The following is a 24,466-nucleotide window of genomic DNA, read 5'->3' as shown; positions in this document are numbered from 1 at the left end:
TGATGAAAATGAAAAGAGATTAAGAATCAGCGTTTACCCAGAGCTGTGGCCTCCTTTAATACTCAGCTCCCTCTGAAACAGACAACAAATGAACACGAGCCCTTTATGTGGCCATATCTGCTCTGGTTCTCTTTATTTTCATCCAGCGGAGCTGTGTATTTTATGAGATGTTTCAATTACACTTATTTTCCTTGCCGCTGTAACTCTGTAATCCTTTCTTTGAAACTTTTTTGTTTTTTGATTTTTTTTTTAAGTTTCATTGTATTCTTTGTGTAATGACAATGAAAAAACAAATGATCCAACAATACAATACAGCACGAACTCAACAAAACAAGCAACAATAAAGTCATACAAATAAATAAAGAGGGTTGTAGTTTATTTGGTAGTAATCGGATTCAGGACAACCATACACACACTGGCAATTTATTGTCATCAATTAATCTCTATATGATCTCTAATTGCATTTTTTGGACTGTGGGAGCCAACCTACACACACACACACACACACACACACACACACACACACACACACACACACACACACACACACACACACACACACACACAGGGAGAACATGCAAACTCTCAGAAATCAATGGAAAGCAATACTAATTTTCATTAAATGTTATAAAAACGAACACACGCCAGTCGAGGTGTGTTTGTGGGTGTGTTTTGTGTGTCTTTGTGGGACAGGTGGGTGGGGGGCTTCGGGGGGCTTTTACTAGTTTGTGCCCAGGGGGCCTGAAGTCCAACACTCCGCCCCTGGATGGTACAATAATCTGCCTCCAACTAATAAAGCGTGTATGAGACGCCGTGCAGACTTCGGGACTAATTTGGGCATAACTGTGAGGGAACCTCTGGGTATTTAGCGGTGCTGGGAGGCAGCGGAGCGGCGGCGGCGGCGGCGGCACCGGCACGGAGGAGGCTGATGCTGAGGTGATGCAACCAGGGGAGGGGGCAGAGGATCATCCGGCCGCTGCCAGCGCCGACCCAGCTGACATCTGAAACCGATGCTGCCCTGCCGCCGAGTCCCACAGGCTGAGGGGCTGAGAGCCACCGCGGATGGACGGACCTCCAGCGGGCCGTGGAGGATGCGCAGCGGCCGAGGTTTGGACGTTTCCTCCGGTTACGGACGGTCCGCGGTCTGCCTGCCGGCGATGCTAGCTCCGTTAGCCGCATGATAGCATTAGCCGCGTTAGCTCTGACGCCGCTTCTCACAGCTCAGATAAACTCTGGAGCACCAAACAGAGGCGTGTTTTCTCTGTAAAGTTAAATACACATGCTCCGGTTTGATTTGTTCATTCAGTCCGTTTTTATAAGTCGTACAGTTGTTGTTTTTCACCTGAGAGTAGACTTTAGCTCAGATGTTAAGCTAGCTAAAACACAGCGAGCGATGCTGTCAGTGGTTTCAAAGTAAGTCACAAGAGGCGAGAAAAGACAGAAATTACACACAAAATGGGATGAAAATACAATTAAACGGATGGTTATATGTCTCTTGAGGTCGGTTTGAATGAGGAATCGATCCAACACAAGCTAGAAGAGGGCTAATTAAATGGCGAAGTGGTCGAAAGTAATTCATTCAATTCGTATCAGAAACAGGAAAAGATTTTAATTTAACGACTACAGAGGCTCACACATATCTGGCAGGTTTGAAGAGATGCATATCCAATGTAGAAATGACCACAGCTGTACTAAACTTAGAATGAATATGCCAAAACAGTGAAATAAATATTGGAAAAGGTGCAACTCATTTGTAATAATGTAGAGAAAAACCAGAAACAAACCTCAGCTTGTCAAAGTACAGGATTATAACTGAACGAATAAATACAAATTCATAAACCTTTACCACTTGTGTGCCCTGAATAAGATATAAATGGACTCACTACTCATTTCAATCTTATTGAATGTTTTATTGAGCTGGTTTTCACTGTTAATAATAGGTTAAATTGCACTATTGCTGGTGAAAAATGTTTGCATTTGAATGGCATCTAGCACATCTAAATACTTTCCTATGAATATCATTAATCTGCAGTATTTTTATTTTACAGTATAGTCATGCCCAAAATAGTTTAATTGATTCATTTAATTTTACTAAAATGTGCATCTCAAAAAGCAGAAGATAACACTTGAAGGAAGAATTCAAAATGCCAGCAGCTCCAAAACCATGATCTAAAAAATCACATCTCCAGTGTTGACAGTTTCAAGCAGGAGTTTCTGTGGTTTTCTTCAATCAGGTGAATCTTTTTAGTTTTGCGGTGAATCTTCAGTTCAGCGGTGAATCTTTCAGTTTTTGGTCTTTGAAGCTGGTTGCATTGATTCTGTTATGCTGGGATTATCAGGGCTCTATTTGTAGATGTTTTTTTTGCATCTATTTGTTTATTTTTTAATTTTTTTCTGGATTCAGTTTGGTTGTTTCACCAGTCTTTGTTTTTGAATGATTTTACACCAGATTCCTAGTCTTATTCACCATTTTCTTGACTTTTGTTGTGGTTTGTTTTCATCTTGAACACTTCTTTTTTACTCTGGTGTCTTGTTTGCTTCATATCTTTGTTTCTTGGCTTGGTTGCTTCGTTCAATTTTCACTTTGATTTAATCATTTTTGCTGTGTTAGGTGGTTTTTTTCCACATTAATTGTGAATTTTACATCTTTATGAATTTGTTTTGCATATTTGTTATATTTGAGTTATAAAGCTTGTCAGGTTGTGTGCTTTTTTTTCTTACCTCTCTCTCCTTTGAGTATTTTCCCTCTGCTATTGGCTTGATGTTCAGACTTTGCCTTATGGTTGTGTTACATGCGATGGTAGTTGTTTATCGTGTGAATCGGTGATGTGAGACCACCAGTAGCTCCTGCGTCTCCTCGTGTTTGTGTCGGAGCTTCATTCTCGGTGATCTTTGCCGGTCAGTTGAGGTTTTGAAGCCGGGCTGACATGTTGGGCTGTGTGGTTTTATTTTGAAGCCTTGTTGCCACACAGGAGGTAAACTCATTGAAATTCCTCACATGCCTCACACTCAAAGCTAGCCAGTTAGCCGGCGGTTTCCTGGGTGTAAAGTTGCTGTTGGGTGTTTCCCAGGACAGGCGCGGTGGTCTCAGTCCCCTCGGAGGGCTTCCCTTGTGTTTGGATCCTGAAGCAGTCCCAGGTTGGGGACTGAAGTCATCTGCAGAGCTGTGAGTGGAGGTGCAGCCCAGAACAATGTAGAACACACACACACACACACACACACACACACACACACACACACACACACACACACACACACACACACACACACACACACACACACACACACACACACACACACACACACTCTGAACTGATGGTGCGGCTGGAAATTTGCTTCAGACATTAAAAACACCCCAGATAAACAAGATCTGTGGCTCTACTTAAATAAAAACCTGTTCAGTCGTCTTCTGTGGGTTTCTACATGTGGCAGGTGGATAGTTGGTTCTACAGGTAGGCTACAATTCTTTAAAGCAGGGGTGTCAGACATAAGGTCCATAGACCCATGATTGAAGGTTATTGTGGAACAATTTTACCGTCCCAGACCCTCGAGATGAAACTGGTCTGAATGTAGAACCCGAACGAAAATGTGTTTGACACCCTGACGTTATACAAAGCCCAGAAAAGAGGGTAATACACACACACACACGCAGAGTTTTCACACAGACTTTTATAAATGCTAGTGTGTGTGCGTGCATGTACCATAATAAAAGAAAAAAGCCCCTGAGATGTAAATTGCACCAAAAGTGTTGGATTAAAGTGGAATGAAGAATGAAGAGGAGGGCGAATAGAAGTGGATTAACGCCGGCGCCTCGCCACCCTCGGCTGGATCAAGATAAGATGGATGGATGATAAATAGACATTTCTACAAGAAGAGAGTCTCGTGTAAACAGACAAACAATCGGACATATAATTTTGAAATTGCAAGTTACAAAAACCAGACTAAAGATGTGAGTTTAAGATGTTTAAACAGCACCACGTATTGTTTGCTCTTTCTTTAAGAAGTACTAAAAGTGAAGTGCAGGTTCGCAAACAACAAGCCAGGAGGGTTTCTGTAATGCCTTGGAATGAAGGGAATATTCCTCAGCTCTGTCTTTACTTCACTTTCCAGGGGATACCATGAACAGCATGTCATTGTTGGCTTTGCTTTTAAGAAGAAATTTGGGAGAAAGTTGGGAAACTTTGCCCTGAAGCGGAGGAAATACGTGTATTTAGGTAACTTAGAAGTGCAGCATAACTGAAAAACCACACAAGAAAAGTGAGAAAGTTTGCATTAGTAGATGTTTAAATGCTGCAACGCTTGTGGGAAGCTCAACCCTCAGCTCTGCTGCTCATCCCACAAATGCATGGTCCTTATTTGAAGTGTTTCTAATGTCTGTGGATGCTTCGAAGGTGTGAATGTGGAGTTTGACGAATCGCTGTGAGACGTATTCAGGTTTTGACGGAGGCTGCTGTGTCTCGGGCGGCCTGGTGCCTGCTTCTCCCTGTGCAGTCACATCGCAGTAGCTTTTTTTCTTCTTCTTCTTCTTTAATGGGAGACGCCACCACAGGAAGCTGATGTTATGGCAAGGAAGTGCCTCCCCGCAGTTAAAGCATGAATAAGGCAGGGGAGAGACGAGGGAGGCGGGTGGGGGTATTTACTGGACTGCTACCTCCCCCACCGCCTCCCGTCTCGGCCGGCTGTTTCTTCTCCTCGAGCTTTTGTCCGGCCGTCTCCGAGCGGACACAGCGAGCGCTCTGTTCGGAGCCGTGGCTTTCATTAACACTGAAATCGAATCCCGCCGGCGTCCGGCGGCCTGCTTTGGCTTCGCTGCACGGCTCAGAGGACTCGCATAAATGCAAAATGCCCCTGACTGCACCCTGATCAGGACGCCGTCACTCATTACGTATTTATGTATTGAACAGGCACATGGTTTCCTCAACCAACTCGGATTGGTCCACTGCGCTGAAGTCTGAACTTTTTCTCTACATTTTGTGTTAAATTTAATCTCTTTGATGAGCCCAGACTAGTTTTTTGATGCCTTCTCTTCTAGTTTGACCGTTTTGCGTCTCTTTGCTGCCACTTTTGTTCTTCATTTCGGTTTATTTTCCACATGCAGGCCGGAGGGGTAAAATAATGCCAAAATCACCTTAACTTTCCTTTTCTTCATTGTGGTGCAGAGTATACATGATGGAAAGTTTTTCTCAAAACTAAACAATTATAGTAGAAAATGACTGCAGTCTTTCCATAAAGCCAGTTTTATTGATCCGTTTTGGGAAAACATGCCGACAAATGTCCAGATTCTGCATAGTTTTACAAACTCACCCTGGCAGCATCACTGATTTCTCAGCTCGGGTCTCGGTGTTGTGTCCACTACTCTGAGGAAACTTTAAAAAATCTCTCACAACGAGGGGGCGTGGCCAGATTGGGGGTCAGTTTTGGACCATGAGCCTTATGTTTGACAGCCCAGTTCTATTTTCTCTTCCACTTAGAGATATTTTTCCATCACTTAATTTATTTTGTCTCCCTTTTTGTTACTATTTTAATCTTCCATTGCTGTTTTTCACATTTCTCTAAAGTAGTTTGCATGTGTTTTTGATGATCTGACACCTTTCTGTCACTTTTTCTTAGTGAATTGCTTCTTTCTGAAACCCTTCTGTTTTTTATTGTGGATTTTTTGGGAGCCCCGCATCTGCTTTTGTTATTGTTATGGTTGTTTTATGTTCAGGCGCAGCCACACCTCATTTCATTATTATGTTTGGAACATTTTCTATTCGGGGTTTTGTCAGTTTGCATGCTTCTGTGTATTTGATGTAAGATTTCCGTGAGCGGTGGTTTCATGGCGGTGTTCTCCTTTGCTGCTCATTCTGTCACATTTTTATTCTCCTGCTAATCGTCTTTCCAACTGTCTGTGTGTTCCTTGACTTTTGTTCGGATCTTATAGATGTTTGACCATTTTTTGCTGTATTTTTTAACCTTTACATGGCTCTTTTCCTGTTTTTGTGTTCATAGCATCATATATTCACGTCCGATTATATTTTCCACCCCTTTCTGACCTTGATTCTTGATTGTTTGAGAAGTTTTGCACACAAGGAAACAACAAAGACACACTGACTGAACAGACAGACTCAGTAACTCACAAATGATGCAGCTATTTAAAGCCGTTTTAACAGTCTCATTATTGTGTTTCCATTCTTTGTGTCTTTGTGCTGATTTTCTTTTACGGTTCTTCGAGAGCATTGACGCTGCCACTTTACACGGCAAGACGTCATTTTATATTAATAGTGCTCTTTATTTTTTAGGGTTGTTTTGGAAGTGTCGATTGTTCTGTTTGTTAAATTGTTCATTTTGAGGACTGTCTTGGTCATTCTCCAACTGTTCTCTCTCATTTTTTTTTGCCTCTTTTGGTCATTTTCCATGTATTTGACTTTGTTTTGTGTTCCTCTGTGGATATCTTTGACGCTTTTGGCGTCATCTGGTCTTCTTCTGCACTCAGTGTTGGTTGTTTTGTTTTTTTTACTTCTGTTTAGTCTGTTTACTGTTGAGTCACTTTGTTGAGACTTTTATGAACTACATGCTTTCTGGTCTTTTTGTATCACTTTCTGGTAAGTTAGCATCATGTTTTGTTGTTGTTTTGTCTTTGTGTTGCATTTGTGCTTCTGTGCTGCCTTGTTGTCAGTATTTGTCATTTTTAGTCAGTTTTTGTCGTCTCTCGCTCGTCTGTCTCTTTGTTTTTTTGCCGTCTGCAGTTCTGTCTTTTTCCGGTCGTTCTAGATCTTATCACCATCATGTCTGTCATCCACTAAGGTATTCAGTGCGTGTCTTCAGTGATAGTAACTGATGTAATTATTGCGTTTGAATGGTCTCATTATCACTTTCTGCAGTGTGAGACAGCGCGGCAGCCGTCTCTGGAATCACCTGGCAGAACGTGGACGGTTCAGACAGACTGGTGGACTCTGTCCCCGTCCCTCTGGGCCGTCTCGCCGCACATTCAAACATGAGCGCATCGTGGTGTGAGATCATGTGAGAGCGTGAAGTCACCGGGAGGGAGGGATGTTTGTTTTTGTGTGTCACACAAACAGGGCTGTTTGTAGTGGGGTAATCGACGGCAGATGCTCAGACTCACGGCAGCAGTGAGGGACAAACCTGTGGAGAGCGGAGGGAATGAGATCCGTGTGTTTGTGTGAATGCATGATTTTTATCAGAGGCGTCCAAACCTACATCCACTTCTAATCAAATTCTGAGATCACAGCCGAATCAGGCCAACGTATGAAGCTCAGCCGGTATTTTCCCAACAGAATGAGACTAATTAAAGAGGGGAACAAAGTAATGAAAGACAGCAGGTGAGTGCAGAAAATCCCCCTCCAGTTTTTCTGTTTCCGATAGAAATCGGTTCTTCCAGTAAAATCCACTTGGGTTTTTTTTTTTTTTGTGCAGTAGATAGTGGAGTCAGACCAGTGAAGAGTGTGTTGTTTTTGGGAGTGAGAGAGTGAAAGCGAAGCCTGCTGACTCTGCCGGTCCCCAGCCTGCGCTCCCTGCGCTATTCAGGCCCAGTGAAAAGCGCCGCTCTCCGCCTCGCACATCTGCTTTGACACACATTCAGCTATTCGGAAAGCTGGCCGCTTCGATGAGAGCACATGTCAGTACTCGGCGGGGGGAAACGCCCCGCGCTATCGAAACACATGTGTTTATGAATAATTGAATATGTACAGATTTCTAAGTGGGAACACATGCGGGACAATTACATGTAGAAAGACAGATGATGGAATAATGCCTGCGATGAGTTGCACATTGTGAAGTCGGGGCTTGGCTCCATTTCCCAAATTGATGGTGTAATATCTGTGTGTGTATTTGCTTTCAAATAGTTGATCCTCCACCAGGATATTGAGGCTGCTCACATGGTGGAGGAGCTGCAGTTGTTTGTTGAACACAAAACAAGCCTGAGTCCTGTAAACAGACCAAACACAGGATGTGACGGCTGTCGGAGCCTCTTCTTGTCTTTTCTGTCTCCCACATCCATATTTTAAGAGCTCATGAGTGTTGGAAGTAAAAATACCACCACAAGAAGCCCAGCAGTGCCTTTTTAGCCCCGTGTATTCAGTCCACCCATCTTCTGACCCGGAGATGGAGTCCCGAGGCGGGAGGCTTTCAGAGCCACTTCAGGTGCCTTGGCTTTGTGGGAGGAAGCCGGAGTACCTGGATGCACAGGGAAACCATGCAAACGCTACAGAAAAATGTTCCTGTTTGGAATCTGGTCTTTGGTGCTTACCGCTGCAGGACTGCCGTCTGCCACACACGATCCTTCTGTACCGAATACTGTGAAAACATTTATATTGGCGCTTTTTCATATTCCTTCTTTTTCCTACCAGTCAAACTGTGTCAAATGAAAATTTGCCCCTTTTGCGCCAGCAGCTGGACCAGCTTGTGATTTTAGCATGGATGTCTTTGAGAATGCAGTGAGTTCCAGTCCTGAAAATGTCAATCAAATCCACAGCTTTCTCACAAACACATCTTCAGTGATGTAGACCAGTTTCTCACAGGTTTCCTGTCTTGTTGTGCGTACTTCACTGAACTTCGTTCTGCTGTTGTGGCTGATGTCTGAGAGGACATCCTGCAGCTTCTGTGATGCTTGTGCTGAAAGTTTCTCTCTAATTTCAGCTCATCCATGGAGAATCAAGCAGCTGCCATGTATTTATCTGTGGTAACCCCGTAGGTGCATTCTGGGATGTGGGACAGGGCTCTGGGAGGGACTTTGAGCGACTCTGATGTTCTCATGAGCACAGAATTCTTTCTACAGGCTGCTGGGATGTTTTGGATCATTGTTTTGCTGCGAGAGCCACTTCTGTTGCTTGAACGAGTTTTGTTTTTGGCAGTATTCCTCGGTACACTTCAGACTAGTTGTTTTCATCAGTAAAGGCGAGTCAGCAGTGTTGGAAAAATAAGATTTTTTTTTTTTTTCAATTGAACAGTAACAATCTGAAACAAAACCCGAAGCTGAAGAAAAAATATTTACTTTCTGAAAATGTTGGTGAAATATTGACTACTCGGTAAACCCTGTCAGGGGACTGAAAGAGAGAGTGTTTTCTGTTTCCATGATCTATAAATGCTCTTAATCACCATGCCAGTGTGGTTTATGGATTATCATGTAGGATTCAGGGGGGTTAAGATGTGGAATATCATTTCTAGCAGCTGATGAATAAACAGTCATGGAAAGACTGTGATTAACCTGCATGATCTTTAATGGATGGAGCGCCTACTATACAAAGTATTTCACAAGACCAGTCAAAGAATAACTTATATTACAGAACAGTCTCATATCAGTGGCTTGAAGGCACCGGCTCTGTACTGGATCTTATTTTTTACAAGCACTTTCAGAGGTTTAAAATTGTGGGTTGGGGGTCACTGAGGTGTTATTAACCTTCTTTCATTTCAGACTTGATCAAACAGAACAGTATCTTCACTCATCGGTCTATTTTCTTCTATTTTAAGATTCCCACCAGTTTGCATAAATAATTTTGAGTCCAGCTCTGACTGAACAGTGAACCTTTCAGCTCTGCCGTCTTCATGTGGAGGCTGTCTCTGGATAACCTTCCCGTCCTCTGAGTTTGCAGTAGTGTGTAACTCTGACACAAAGATTTATGGGATTTATACTACACAGGAAGTGGCTTACTTAAAGGAGACATTCATCCATCTCAAACACCCTCTTTATTCAGACAAGTGTCCTCTGTCGGGACAGGACTGTATTTCAAACCTAGCGTGTTTTCATGTTTTAACTCTTGGGTGTGAAGGTGAGCTGCTGTCTTTTCGTCCGTGATTCCTTGACTTATTTTGCCCTGTTCCCCTGCTCCTGGTCTCCTTGTTGCTTTTTGCTGCGTCCGTCTCACTTTGCGTCCAGACTCTTTTGATCTTGTGTCCTCTGGCTCTGTGAAGTGACGCATGTCGGAAGATTCTCGTTGCTCTCCGGAGCGAATGATGCCGCTACATAAAGAGTAGCCCTCTTTCTATTGAAGACGTGTGGCTCAGTTTATGGAGCGGCTTGTTTTTCTACCTAAATAAACAGCTGATGGTTTGATTCCCCCTGTCCATGTGTCTCAGGGACACTGAACTCCTAATGGTGACTGAAAATTTTGCATTAAGTAAGTGTAAAACGCTTACAAACTACTGAAGTTGTATAAATGTGCTTTTTAAAATGGAGCCCATTTCACCATTTATTCCATTTTACTCACAGTTCCACTGATGATGGTTCTGTTTTCCTGCATGTCGCATGTCTCTTGTCATCAGCTCAACTCAGACTTAAGTATATAAGTGCATTAATAGAAGTCATTTCCTTTTATTTTTCACAATTATGTCTTATTAAATACTTATTTGCAGACATTTAAACTTTGAAGAGACATTTTTACGTGACCCGAATACTGGCCAGCCTTTTCAAGTCCTTCATTTTATAAAGTGATCTCATGCGCTTGGAGCAAGTACTCATCTGGGACCCTGAAGGCGCAGCGCATAAATAACGCAAGCTAATGTCTTGGCCTGGCCGAAACGTGGCGATAAGCGTGTAGGCATGAGAAAACACATGTTCCTAAAATACGACCATGACACAGAGCCGCCATAAAAGGTCTGGTCAGCAGGCTTTTTATGTGCTGGTGGGGGGAACAACTACCTGTTATCTTTTAAAAAAGACTAATGAAGTAGAAAAGGTGCTTTAAAAAAGGGACATGCTTTGGGGTGTGTGAAAATGACGTTCTGGTGAGTTCCAGTAAATAAACCACACCTGTGCACCGCAGGAGCCTGCGAGCTGCAGAGTCCCGCCGTATTATTTACAGAAAGGTGGTTTCTTTCTGCTCTCCTGCAGCCAAACTACAGATAGCTGACTTGTATATTGTTGTTTAGAAAGCTTCTTAATTGTTATGATAAATATTTCAAGCTGTATGAGATTATAAGAAACACCTTCACTTAAGGAATACAGCTGGAATACATCAGGGAGGCATCTTTTTTCGTGGGTTAGTTTCAGACTATTTGGACTTTTCGGTAAGCATGCCATAAAGAACAAGTTGACTCAAAACATCCAAATATTGATTCGTTTCGGAGTAATTTGTTCAGACTCGAAGAAAGGCTCAGTCAGATGATTATGGGAGCATTTGTGGCCCAGCTGCAGCTTCTTTTCCTTCTCTTTCAGGTCTGCTGTTGTATTATTTTCGTTCCGTGTCTAAACGGAAGACAGCAGCTCCGAGGAAGATCTCTGCTTTTTTCTTTTCTCGTGGACAGTCGCTCACGTCGGCTCACTTTTTCCCCTCAGCAACAAGTCCAAGTCTTTGCTAAAGTACTTACTGGAGCCTCCAGCTGCGCTCTTATTCAGTCGGATTCTGCTCAGACCTGAACATATAAAGCCTTTTGTTCTGTTGTTACGGTCAGCCTCAGCACGCCGTTCTCTGCCAAATCAGCACAGTTTACTGGTGAAGCTGCAACTCCATCATAGCCAATAATGCTTCGTTTGCGTTTGGGGAATATATCTGTGTCATCTGTTACTAATTCAAGACACTCTTTGAACCGAGGCTCAGCGAAGTATGCCGGAGAATCTGTCCAGATTAAACAGTTATTGGGAATCTTTTTCTGGCTTGTCAGGTCGTTTTAAACAAAGCTGTGATGATTGTAAGCTGCACACGACTGGCACTAACTCACCGCTTGGCAGCCGGAGATGAAACGCGCGGACTGGCCGACTTAACGGACGCACATTTTTGCCTCTGGAAGCATGCCGGCTTTCACTGTGATCTGGAATCTGGTTTTCCCTTTTTTGGTTCTGCCGGTCGCTCGCCGCCGTGAGGGGAAAGATGCGTTTTCCCGCCTCGCCCCCCTGCGTCCTCGGTTGATAAGAACTCCCTTGATTCGCCGTCAGCAGCAGGACGGGCGGCCGCCCACGCCACCTTTATCGGTGTCATCTCTGCTGCAGCCGGCGGATGCAGGGAGCCTGAGCCGAGGGAGGCGTTGCAAACGCGTGGGAGCCATCTAGTGGAGGCATCGGCTGCCTCCAGCGCTCACCCTGCATTCCTGTGCGTGGGGTGGTCTCCTGCAGCCGCCTGAACAGCCCCCAAATGCAACAGCAGCAAAGACCAAATCGCCCATGAGTGGTTAAAGCGTGAACAAACCACATTTTTCACCTGTGATGTTTCCAGTAATCACTGCAGGCACTGAGAGAAAAGGCCAGCCTTCTCAAAACCAACTCCAGTGGGTTAAATTTAAAGCTCAGACAGCGCTCCATCGCAGTGCTCGACTGTTTGATGTGGTTTCTGTGTTTTCTACCGATGGGGGAAAGAATTCCTCTTCCATGGAAAGCTGGAGCTATCACTCTGCTGCACTGACGTACGCCACCTTTCCCCTCCCTCCCCCTCCTCCTCCTCCTCCTGCTCCTTCCTCCGAGTGCAGATTGAGCTGTAAATGTGTCGGCATCGGACAGCTCAGTATGAAGAAGTCGGTGCGGCCAGCGGTGAGTAAGGTGGGCGGAGACCGGGGCAAGACGGAGGCGGCGGCGGCGGCCGGAGCCGGGAAACCTGCAACAAAAAGCCCCGCCACGGCCCCTCTGTCCAAGGTGAAGACCTGCACAGTCAGCAGCACATGCATTTGTTTGTTTTGTGTTTTTTTTCCTGTTACTCTGTTAAAATTTTGACTTTTTGTTCCGTCAGGTGAAAAGTAACGACGATCTATTAGCAGCCATGGCCGGAGGAAATCCTGCATCGAATAGCAGCGTCACCAAGAGCAAGAGGACCGCCTCCATCGGCACCAGTGCCGGCAACGCAGACAGCAAGCCAAAGACGACATCAGGTAGTAACATCGACCCGGTGTTCTCTCCTCTCTGCAGGTTGTCAATGGCTCTGAGCGATTGGTCCATCACATCCAGGTGTGTTCGGTGTTTCTGAGGAGAATCAGAACGACGCATTGATTAAATTCGGGTGTTTTGGAGGAATCTCGACCAATCGCAAAAGAAGCAAAATAAAGACTATAACTCGAACTCCAAGATGAATTTCCATTGTAGAAAAAGGTTCATGAAACACTGAACTCATTTTTTGTGGGTTTTCTATCAAGAACATATTCTGAGTTTTTTTTTGCTCAAACCTGAAAATGAAAAGGTTCTGGTGGAATAAGGTGGAACTCACAGCGAACAGATCTTACCTGAGAGGAATGTCTGGTTCACCACGGGTATTCGCTCTCGTGAAAATGATGGCCTGATGAGGTCAAAGGTCAGGTGTAGTTGGAATTTAAATTTGAAACAGAACCCGACTTTGACTCATGGATGATCTGATGTGCTTTTACTTGTCAGAGGTCAAATCACTTTGATCTCAGGAACTGAGAAAGTTTTTGATAGTAATTTAATTCTTTCGATTCAGGATTAAAAAGCAGAATCTTTTTTTTTTTGCTTGTTTTTGTCTCATCAGGTACTTCATCCAAGCGTACAACATCTTCAACTTCCAAGGAGCCAAACTCGTCACGAGATCGTCTCCGGACGTCCCGGACCTCGGCTGCCAAGAAGCAGCTGGTCTCAGGGACCATCGCGGGAGACGGAGCCTCTGGGAAACGCTCCCGGAGCCACGTCCTCGCAGACGCCGACAGCCGCATGAGCAAATCCAAATCGGACGGTCAGATCAGCGACAAGGTGGCTCTGGAGTCAAAAGTGAACGACCTGCTTGGTTTGGCGAAGAGCAAAGATGTGGAGATCCTCCACCTTCGCAGCGAGCTGCGGGACATGAGGGCCCAGCTCGGCATCGGCGGGACGGAGGCGCCGCCGCCGCAGCAGGAGGAGGAAGAGGCCGGCGAGGAGGAGAAGCCGCAGGCGTCGGCCATCACGGCGGCCGACGTGGAGTCCACCCTGATCCTCCTCCAGGAGCAGAACCAGGCCATCCGGGAGGAGCTCAACCTGCTGAAGAGCGAGAACCGCATGCTGAAGGACCGGCTCAACGCGCTGGGCTTCTCGCTGGAGCAGAGGCTGGACGGATCCGACAAGCTGTTCAGCTACGCCTCGCTGAGCCCCGACCTGGCGGCGGGCGGCGGGCACCACAGCGACGGCGGCGGCACGGGCACGCTCACCTCCTCGGTGGAGGGCTCCGCCCCCGGCTCGCTGGAGGACCTGCTCACGGGACACCAGCACGGCGGGTCGGCGGACAACCTGGACAGCGAGTCCAGCGAGGTGTACCAGGCCGTCACCTCCAGCGACGACGCCCTGGACGCTCCCTCGGGAGCCTCCTCCTCGTCCGAGTCGGAGTGCGCCCCGAGCCGCGAGCGCTCGCGGAGGGGCAGCAGCGGCAACGCCAGCGAGGTGTCGGTGGCCTGCCTGACGGAGCGCATCCACCAGATGGAGGAGAACCAGCACAGCACCGCCGAGGAGCTGCAGGCCACGCTGCAGGAGCTGGCCGACCTGCAGCAGATCACCCAGGAGCTGAACGGCGAGAACGAGCGGCTCGGCGAGGAGAAGGTCATCCTCATGGACTCGCTGTGCCAGCAGAGCGACAAGCTGGAGCTGTACGGCCGGCAGATCGAGTACCTGCGCTCGCTGCTGGACGAGCACCACGTCTCCTACGTGCTGGAGGAGGACATCAAGAGCGGCCGCTACATGGAGCTGGAGCAGCGCTACGCCGACCTGGCCGACAACGCCCGCTTCGAGAGGGAGCAGCTGCTGGGCGTGCAGCAGCACCTGTCCAACACGCTGAAGATGGCCGAGCAGGACAACGCCGAGGCGCAGGAGATGATCGGAGCGCTGAAGGAGAGGAACCACCAGATGGAGCGCATCGTGGACTCGGAGAGGCAGGACCGGAGCGTCATGGCCGCCGCCCTGGACGAGTACAAGGCGGCGGTGAGCAGCGACCAGGCGGAGCTGAGCCGCTGCCGCGCCCAGCTGGACCAGGAGCGGCAGCGGGTGGCCGAGCTGTACTCGCTCCACACGGCGGGCGACAAGAACGACATCTGCCAGCTGCTGGAGGGGGTGCGGCTGGGGAAGGAGGAGGCCGAGGCCAAAGCTGCACAGACGCAGGAGAAGCTGGAGGAGGCGCACGGCGAACTCGGCCGCCTGCAGGAGGCCTTCGGCAAGGTCAGTCAGGTTACGGCGAATGACTTCATAACAGTCGATAAAACAGAAAAGCATTAAAATTTGAGTGAACGACTCCAGAGCTGCAGCTGAGCGAGCAGAGGCCCTGTGAGGAGCAGAGTTTGAACTGCTTGGTCTCGTCCATCAGAGCTGCTCTCGCTCACACTGCCGTACAGGACAGGAAGTAAAATCAGGGTTGGCGTGTGGAGCAGTCGTTTAATCAAGAACTGAGAGGCCAGATTTAATAGTTTGACCTAAATGAAGCTTTAAATTAGAATGTTTCTGGGTCGCTGAGATGAGTGCAGATTGTACTGCTTCAGGATCAGATCAGACTTCATCCTGCAAATATCACAAACTCAGCTAGAGCAGGTCATACTTCACTAATGTGACCTTAAAGTTATGAATCTGCCAGTGCTGAAGCTGCTTCGTCCTCCGGTAAATGTGTTGCACCTCAGAACGGCCGATGAGCTGACGGCTGTTCCTCGCTGTGTGTGCAGCTGGACAGGGAATACCGGGACTTCCAGGAGCAGGCGCAGCAGCAGATGGCGGATCAGGAGCGCACGCTGGAGAAGCAGCGCGTGGAGCTGCAGGAGAAGGACACGGAGATCGCGGACATGAAGGAAACCATCTTCGAGCTGGAGGACGAGGTGGAGCAGCACCGAGCCCTCAAACTGCACGACAACCTCATCATCACCGACCTGGAGAGTGAGTGGAAGCGGCGGCGCAGCCTCTCGGTGAGCGATTCCAGGCCCTGATCTGATCTGTCCTGTCTGCTGCAGACTCTGTGAAGAAGCTGCAGGACCAGAAACACGACATGGAGAGAGAGATTAAGATTCTCCACCGCCGACTCCGGGTAAGTGTGAAGTTATACTCTTAAGTTTCTCTCTCCAGACCTGGTGCTACGATGACGTGACATCCAGGAAAGGTTTGAGAAACTTCATTTTTATGCCTCGTTGAGACTCTTACCATATCAGGTTTTTTTCTATTGATTCAAATTTACTGTTTAGATTCTTTTGCTCTCGCCACAGAAACATTTTCTTCAGGATAAATATCAAAAATTTGACTGACAAACACAGAATGTCAGTGAGAGAAAGTAGCAGCTATCTGCTGGTCATGGTGGAGCGCTCAGCAGCTCCAGATGTCTTCCCCAGGCCTTAATAGAGACCCAGAATAGAGCAAACAGGAGAGTAAATATTGAATTTGCCTTCATCAAACACAAACACGTTTCCTAATGAGCGCTAATGTTTCCCTGTGTCCCGTTAATGTGTTTACTCCAGGCAGCCGCGCAATTATAAACAAATCAGCCGCGTTGTAGGCATCGCCGCATCAATGATGAAGGACAAACTGCCTCCAAGTGGCTGAAGCGATTCATCAGCACCACTTTAATCACCGTATTTACGTGTGTGTGTGCTTGTGTGTGTGTGCGCAGGAGGAGTCGATGGAGTGGCGTCAGTTCCAGGCAGATCTGCAGACGGCCGTTGTCATTGCTAATGACATCAAGTCGGAAGCGCAGGAGGAGATTGGAGACCTGCGGCGGCGGCTGCAGGAAGCCCAGGAGAAGAATGAGAAGCTGAGCAAGGAGCTGGACGAGGTCAAGAGCCGCAAGTACGAACACCAGCTGCGGCTCGGGCGGTCGCCGTACCCTGACACTCTGCAGACGCCGGCCCGTAGGAGAGAGCTGAGCGAAGTGTGTGTCTTCTCAGGCAGGAGGAGGAGCGAGGCCGGGTGTACAACTACATGAACGCGGTGGAGAGAGACCTGGCCGCCCTGAGGCAAGGCATGGGCCTCAGCAGGAGGTCCTCCACCTCCTCCGAGCCCTCGCCCACCGTCAAGACGCTCATCAAGAGCTTCGACAGCGCCTCGCAAGGTAGCCGCGCGTCCGCGCTCTCCGCTCGCCGTCAGGGTTCAGGTTTTTCAGCCGAGTCACCGTTTGCTGAAATGTCGACTCAGGTCCCCCGTCCAACGGCGCCGCCGTGGCGCCGACTGCCCCCGCCGCCCCGCTGCCGCGGACCCCCCTCAGTCCCAGTCCCATGAAGACGCCTCCTGCAGCCGCAGTCTCGCCCATACAGGTACCCCACACACACACACACACACACACACACACACACACACACACACACACACACACACATACACACCTCTGTGTGACTTTGTGAGCCTTCTCCGATGTTTCCTGGTTACAGGTCAGCACTTTCCCAGTACTGGTGTTTAAAACCACATCAGTTTGATTTCATATGTTTCTCTCGTATGAAATAAAATCCCCGTCTTCCTGAAAACAGGATCGGGCCTCTATAAATTAGGAGCCTGGTTATTTTATAATCAGTGTCGTCCCACATTCAGCCCAGTATGGGACAACATAAACAGTTTACTTTAATCTTTCCCCTCAAACTTATTTATATCATTTATTAATAACATATCTTTTAGATTTATGGCATGAAATAACCCTAACCCTGAGTTTGTTTAAACTACGGTGCCTCTGGAAAAAGACACATAGCAACCCCGAAACAACAAAGACGGCAACTGCCAGTGTACCCGGGTTCGATTCCCAGCCTGCTTGGTCGTTTTCAGTATTTTTCTTGCTGTGTTTTTCAGAGACACTCCATCAGCGGCTCCATGTCGGCAGCCAAGCCGCTCTCGTCCCTGAACGACAAGAGGCCCAGCTACACGGACATCAGCATGCCGGGTAAACGCCGTTCAGCCGCCGTCCGAGCGAACGAGTAATGGCGGCGTCCCCTCTCTCATGACACATGGAGGGAGCGGCGTCTCCCCCGGGGGCCTGACGTCGGGGGCCAGCAGGTTTCCTGCGGGCCGAGTGGACGATAAGAGGGAGCTAACGAGCCCCCGGTTCCCTGGGTTCAGTCTCCACTCTGACGAGTTCAAGTGCTTTGTGTGAACGTGCAGACTGGGCCGTCGCCTCCCCGGGCTCCGTTTACTTTTCCCTGATTTATTGTTTTCTTGGTGAGCGGGTCCGCGTCGTGCGTCGGTCGTCCCTGAACTCGGAGGGGCTGGAATGCGGCTCTTCGCCGATCCCACGTCGCTTCCAGTTTCACAGGAAGTGGCTGATGGGGCGGCTCGCGCTGTATGTAAAGTAAATACTGAATCCTGCCGTGCGTCCACAGCTGAGCACCTCCTCCGGGGAGCCTCGGCCGGCCGGCCCTCCTCCGCCCTGCAGAGGGTCTCCAACATGGACTCCACCAAGGCCATCTCAGGTTGGGCTCCAGGCGAGTTCTGCAGGTCGCTCATTCAGCAGGTTAGCTCAGCAAACCGGATCTCCTCTCCCGTCCGAGCAGTGTCGCGCCGGAGCAGCGAGGAGATCAAGAGAGACCTGACGGCCGCAGACGGCGCCTCCTCCACCTCCCTGATGGCCATGAGCGCAGCCTCCTCCCCCCTGTCGCTGTCCTCCTCCTCCCCCACCGCCTCCATCACCCCCACGGCGCGCAGCCGCCTCAGGTACCGCCGCTCTGTGCTTCAGTCCGTCAGCGTACACACTGCAGGAAGTGATGCAGGAAAAAAAAACATGGCCGCTTGGCTCTCGCTCGCTAAGCAAACAACTCATCGTATCATCTGTTTGTCTTTCAGACACAGTAATTCTGTTAAAGCTGAGTCGCAGTGTTTGCTTACACGTCTCTTCTGTGTGTGGTGTGTGTGTGGTGTGTGTGTGTGTGTGTGTGGTGTATGTGTGGTGTGTGTGTGTGTGTCTCAGAGAGGAGAGGAAGGACCCGCTGTCCGCTCTGGCCCGAGAGTACGGAGGCTCCAAGAGAAACGCTCTGCTGAAGTGGTGCCAGAAGAAGACGGAGGGTTACCAGGTACCGTCCTCTCACCTGCTCCACAGCTGGCCCCGCCCCCAGCCCTGGCCCCGCCCCCAGCCCTGGCCCCGCCCCCACACGCCACATATGTCGAAATGACTCCAAACTATAGTGGAACTGAGTTCATTTCAATGTGAAAATCACAGAACACGTCCAAGTCGAATAAAGTTACGTGCTTACAATCAGTACTTCGATTTAATTAGCTGTCTTGATTCCATCAAATCATTTTAACTTTCTGAACTTCTTCCTTTGGTTCTGGAGATGACGTTTTTGCAGCCCTCACAATCGTCACGTGTTCGTATGTTGTATTTTTTTTTTTGTAAGCATACAGCAATCGATATCAGATCTCTTAGAAAGTGGCATAAAACTGACGAAATGGTTGGTTTTATTTTATAAAACTTTGATGCAATACGCATATGAAGCTGATGATAACAGTAATGCTCAGAGAGGACAGAGGAGACAGCAGCTCTGCTGCTCTTCTACTGCTGGCCTCCTCCTTAAGTGGAGGAACTGACTCGGTGTCGGCCTGTTTGACCTGATAAAATCCAGGTAATTTGTGTTTTTCTTTGTTTTTAGCGTCTCTTTAGAGTCGGACACTACCTGGAAAAGATTTGACAGCAGAGTCCAGGGTCTTTATCGGCCTGTGACGACGAGGCGTTTACCTCATTTACCTGATGAGGGTCATGGTTGCCAAGGCACTTCATCTCTTCTCCAGGAAGTGAGCAACATTTAGCCCGTCCTGCCAGATACCTCCCTGACAAAAACAGGGCCCTGGCCGCCGGGCCGTGCACGAGGCGGATCAGCGTCACGCCGCGGCGCGGAGCCCAGCGCCCGGCTTCATATAACTCCAGCGTTTGTTTGCAGGCGGCTGTAAAGCTGCAATTCTTAAAGGTCAGATGAGAGCTGATAGTGGAAAAGATGACCGGCGTGACGCTTCGTATAAACTCCGGGGGCCGTGGTGAGATCGCGCCGCTCTTATCTGTGGATAAATCACTTTAAATAGTCGTGTGACGGCAGGATTTATTGTGACCATAACTCGGTGTGAAGCTGCACAGCGGCCTGACCCTCGGGCCCACAGCCCGGCCTCGCATCCATCTTTTCCTCTCCGACTGCAAATGTTCTGCCAAGTTCAGTCCAGGATTGAATGTGTGTGCTTTCTGTCTTTCTCCAGAACATTGACATTACCAACTTCAGCAGCAGCTGGAACGACGGCCTGGCGTTCTGCGCCGTGCTGCACACCTACCTGCCGGCTCACATCCCGTACCAGGAGCTGAGCAGCCAGGAGAAGGTGAGGCGGCGCCGCTACGCTGACGCTCTGCGCTCGCGTTCATTCACGAGTCACTTTAACCGGCTTGGTTTCCACAGAGGAGGAACTTCACGCTGGCCTTCCAGGCTGCGGAGAGCGTCGGCATCAAATGCACTTTGGTAAGTTTTGCACACGAGAACCTAAAGAGGTGAAACAGCTGGAAGAGATCAGAGGAAAACGTGAAAACCTGCTGCTTGTTGTAATCATTACCCAGATATGAGCCGCGGCCGAGAGGTGTGTTTTCTCTATACTTCTGCTTTTCACCTCATAAAGTGCCTCGCATTCGCTCCGGCAGCCAGAGCAGGGTCACATGGCTCTAAAGCCACTTTTACACCGGCGCGACATTACAGGCCCAGTCAAAACCTGCAGACCCACAGTCTAACCCGGGGGTGTTCTCCTGTTCCAGGACATCAATGAGATGGTTCACACCGAGAGGCCCGACTGGCAGAGCGTCATGACCTACGTCACCGCCATCTACAAATACTTCGAGACCTGACTGCGCCGTCTCGCCCGCCCGTCCCGTTCTGGCAGCACAATCAGAGCCACGCCCCCCCCCCCCTTCCTGAGCTCACTGCCCCCCCCCACTGTCTTCATCCACGCTGCACGGCTCTGCAGTATTTAGCTGGACTCTGAGCAGGTCTGCAGTCAGGAGGAGAGAACGGACAAAACAAAAAAAAAACATGTCCGAGTGCCTTTTTTCTGGCTTTTCCTCACATTTCGCATCACTTTAAATATTCATCCAGGAGAAGTTTCCCTGAAGTGTCACAGGTTTTGATTTTCTTTTCAGAAGTTCTTCTTGCATATCAAACCTGAACGTTGTTGTAATTCCTCGATGTTACTGAAGAATCCTTCTCTTGTTGCACCAAGTCTTCCAGATGTTTGGGTGTGTTACAGACGCCTCAGAGGAACTAAGTGCCTGAGTGTGTTTGGATGCAGGAGGCCAGGAAATGAGCTCTCCTGCTACTTTTTCACAGAGCAGAAGATTGGAGGAGGAGTTTGCCAAATAACATTGTTAGCGCCTTTTTTTTTTCCTCCTCTTTTCTTTTGTTTTCTGATTTCCTTCCTCTCGCTCAACCGGACGGACGATGAATTACGAGCGGCCTGGTTTGAAGCACAGACGTCTCACCGACGACTCTGCCGTCGTGTTGTTGAGCTGCACTAACACAACTCCACGAAGGTGGCCTGACTTCTGAACGCTCCGCATCGCAGCTGCATATCCCGGCCTTGTTACACATGACAGCTATCGGAGGAGTTCCTCCTCACATTTGTCTGCTTTCTGCATTTTTTTAAGCTTTTTTTTTGAGTTCTTAGGTGATGAGAAGTCGCTTGAAACTACAAGGCGTTTCATTGAGCTCATAGTTACATTCCAGTTTCTGCTTTTGAACAGATTCTGAAAAACAGAAGTTCCCTGGTTTTGGCTCATCACTCACAATCTGCTGTGAGATTACAGAGCTCCTGGAGTCTGCCGCATCCCCAGTTCCATCCTGTTACAGCTCGTCCATCACGCCGAGACTCGCCTGTCTCAGCAGTCGTACTGAAAAACCAGTGAACAGACCAGTCAGAAACCAGTTAGCAGCCGGCCCAACGAGCCTGATCCCAGTCAGAACCCCACGGGAGTCAGTGGCACACTGAACTTGATGCGATTCTACCATTAAAAGGTCTGTTTTTTTTCGGTGCATTTTGGTATTTTCGTCGATAGCGAGCTCTGCAAATCATCCGAGTGGCGCTTGGCGGACGTGCTCTGAAGTATTTAATGAATTCCTCCTGTTTGGAAGGTTTTCGTGGATTCGGATGTGAGATTTTGAGGCGCTGACTGGCAGATTTTCTCACTTCCAGACAGACTGACGCGGCTCTTTTCTAGTCTTCATGCTAAACTGAACCCTCCCCTCCGCCGTTAACAGGGTGCATAACTCCATTTATTGAGAGGCTGTTTGAGGACAGCGGGAATTCTCTTAATTGTGGGTTCATTGGGGTTGTTTTTGAACTTGCCGGTGTCCCTGAGCAGCGATCGGAGCTCCTGGACGCCGGCGAAGCAGCCTCTCCGTCTGCTGCAGGAAGCTGCGCGTTAACTGTGCCTGCACATATCCAAGGTCACTGTATTTATTTGTGTAGTTTTTGATCATTTCTCGTTGCTTTATTTGTGTCTCCAATGTAAATAGGTTTATTAAACACACACACACACTAAGTAGCTGCACTGAAATAAGCTTTTTGTAACTTTTTCTGCCTTAACAGCTTCAATCGAGGCTCCTGCTGCTGAAACTGTGAGGCTTTTAGCCGGCGGCTGGTTTTCCTTTGCTCAGTGGAGGCGCGCTGTATCGATCGATCAATCAGTTCATCAGTCCTGTCAACAGAAACAAGGTTTTCGTCTCGGCTTCAAAAACGTCGGCCTTTAACTGATCTCAAGTCAGCACAAGAGTCCAGACTGGTTTCAGACTGGTGACAGCAGTTTAACCCGGTCTGGAAGCTGCGTCTGTTTGCAGACGATGCGTTCGTGTGCCAGCGTTTAGCGCGGCGCTCTGTCCGTCCGGTGGGTCGGACTCGGACCCTGGCCGTGCGGCGGGCTGGAATGCGTGGCGCCGGTCTCTACACGAGGCCCGGCCGGCGTTGTGCTGCTGGGCAGTGATTGAGGAGCGCTGGAGGCCGGCTGAACGGAGACCAGCAGTCGCTGGGAAGCACATTCCTCCGCCGCGTCTGGACGGACGGGCTGCTTTGTTTTGGGACCCGGAGGCGAACGCTGTTTGTCCGTGGTGGTCCTCTTCATCACTTCTTATTCTTCTTCTTTGTTTACTTGAAAATGCTCTGAGAATTCCACTGAAACCTGCTTTACTTTTTCCTCCATGTTGCCTTTTTTTTTCTTTTTTTTTACCCCACATTTTCCAGTCTGAAGATTGCTGGTGGGATTTTTTGTTTTATTTTTATTTTTTGTGATTACACTACATGCAGTCCTGAAAAAGTCCCTCAGTGAAGCTAAAGCTGGATGAATAAGTGTGTGTGTGTGTGTGTTCTGAAGCGTGTGTGTTTGTGTGTGCGTAAAGGGACTAAGCTACAGTATTAACTGCACACTATGACGATAATCAGTTGTAAGAAAACAAAAGGCTGTTTCTCTGTTGCTTTGTATTTTTCCTGGCAATGCCTGTAGTTATAAAAGAACCAGTGAACAGCGACTTCGTCTGTTTTTTTTTCCTCAACCATCGTCTCTTGAGTTCTTAAACACACAATGATGAACTGAAAATATCTAATTAGTTTTTCAGTTCGAAGGTCTGAAAACAGCTCGTTTATGGCCATTTGTAGAGAAAACTAGTGTTTTAGGGGTCTGTTTACAGGGCAACAACGCTCAAATCCACTGAGAACGCAACTTTTTGAAACTGATCCAACTCCGTCTCCATGGAAGCGGTTCCAGCCCGGATGGACGGCAACGTTTCCCTCCAGAGATCCTCCACTCCCGGGCCAGATTCTCCTGGACTTAGTTTCACAGACGAGACGTAGTTTTCTAAACGTCACCATGTAAACGTGAAACTTTCCTGAAATGAAAACGCACAACGTGTAGACAGGTTCTGTATCTGAAACTTTAAATTCCTGTAAACTAGCTTTAACCACATGAAAAGTGCAACCAAGTCAAGAAAATTCTAAACTCAGTCTAAAAGTGTTAAAAAAAAGACATAAACCAAACCAGGAGTAGAAAATACGGAATAAAGAATTACAATCCAGTCAGATATAAACTTACCAGATAATATAACAGATACATTAAGTTTTGATTAACACTGAATTAAAAACTTCTACAGTTTAACAAGCTGAAAGGTGTTTCTCGTTTTCTTTATAAAGTTGCTGTCATGCTGCGGTTCTCAAAGTGTGGGGCGAGGGCCCTCGGGGCCCCCAGATAGCCTCATGGAGGAGGTGGAGAAGAGTATTTCCAGCAGGATTTAGTCTTCTCTTTTAGGGAGGAAACCAAAGAGGAATGTAAAACTCTGAATTAATAAAAACTCATTTTTCTGACTGTATTTGTTGTAATGAAATAATAAAATCTGCTTCAGTGTATCAATGGCAGAAGAATGCCTCAAAAGTGTAAATGCTTCTAATGCTTGTAATATGTTCAACTGAAGGTGAAAATTCTGTTGACGAGCTTAACGGAATAATCCTATTTTCCATCAACTGCTTTAGAAAAGTCGTTCCTCCACTAATAAAAGTACCACAGCGTTTCCACAGGGCGGGTTGGAGGAGGGTTGGCCCCCAGAGACACGGCTGTTGTTGATCCTGATCAATGACACAAGCTGAACATTCCATCAACCTGTTCAGTTTGATATTTGACGT

The 24,466-nt window shown here is 48.0% G+C and overlaps 1 protein-coding gene across 2 annotated transcripts; it reads left to right on the top strand.

Annotated features, from left to right (window-relative positions):
- The first annotated feature begins 767 nt into the window (after positions 1-767).
- specc1la (sperm antigen with calponin homology and coiled-coil domains 1-like a) lies at positions 768-23,320 on the top strand. Of its 2 annotated transcripts, none has more exons than XM_030105055.1 (16): positions 768-1,107; positions 12,397-12,559; positions 12,654-12,792; positions 13,404-15,049; positions 15,544-15,751; positions 15,826-15,899; positions 16,476-16,651; positions 16,750-16,913; positions 16,997-17,115; positions 17,639-17,729; positions 18,166-18,255; positions 18,337-18,496; positions 18,750-18,852; positions 20,024-20,140; positions 20,218-20,277; positions 20,565-23,320. In XM_030105055.1, the coding sequence occupies exons 2-16, from the start codon at positions 12,434-12,436 to the stop codon at positions 20,652-20,654; spliced, it is 3,363 nt and encodes a 1,120-aa protein (XP_029960915.1). In that variant the 5' UTR covers positions 768-1,107; positions 12,397-12,433; the 3' UTR covers positions 20,655-23,320. The 2 variants fall into 2 exon arrangements, with proteins under 2 accessions (XP_029960915.1, XP_029960914.1); XM_030105054.1 differs by lacking the exon at positions 768-1,107 and adding an exon at positions 7,186-7,322.
- The last annotated feature ends 1,146 nt before the right edge of the window (positions 23,321-24,466 follow it).

Source organism: Salarias fasciatus, chromosome 12 (assembly GCF_902148845.1).
Source record: "Salarias fasciatus chromosome 12, fSalaFa1.1, whole genome shotgun sequence".
NCBI classification, from domain to species: Eukaryota; Metazoa; Chordata; class Actinopteri; order Blenniiformes; family Blenniidae; genus Salarias; species Salarias fasciatus.
The sequence above is the reverse complement of the archived record's forward strand: the minus strand, read 5'-3'. Positions and strand labels throughout refer to the sequence as shown.

Coding starts and splice junctions, on each gene's coding strand:
- specc1la (XM_030105054.1), top strand. CDS start 7,249: ATGAAGCTCAGCCGGTATTTTCCCAACAGAATGAGACTAATTAAAGAG. Junction 12,793..13,403: donor CAAGCCAAAGACGACATCAG/GTAGTAACATCG, acceptor TTGTCTCATCAG/GTACTTCATCCAAGCGTACA. Junction 18,256..18,336: donor CTCCACCAAGGCCATCTCAG/GTTGGGCTCCAG, acceptor CCGTCCGAGCAG/TGTCGCGCCGGAGCAGCGAG.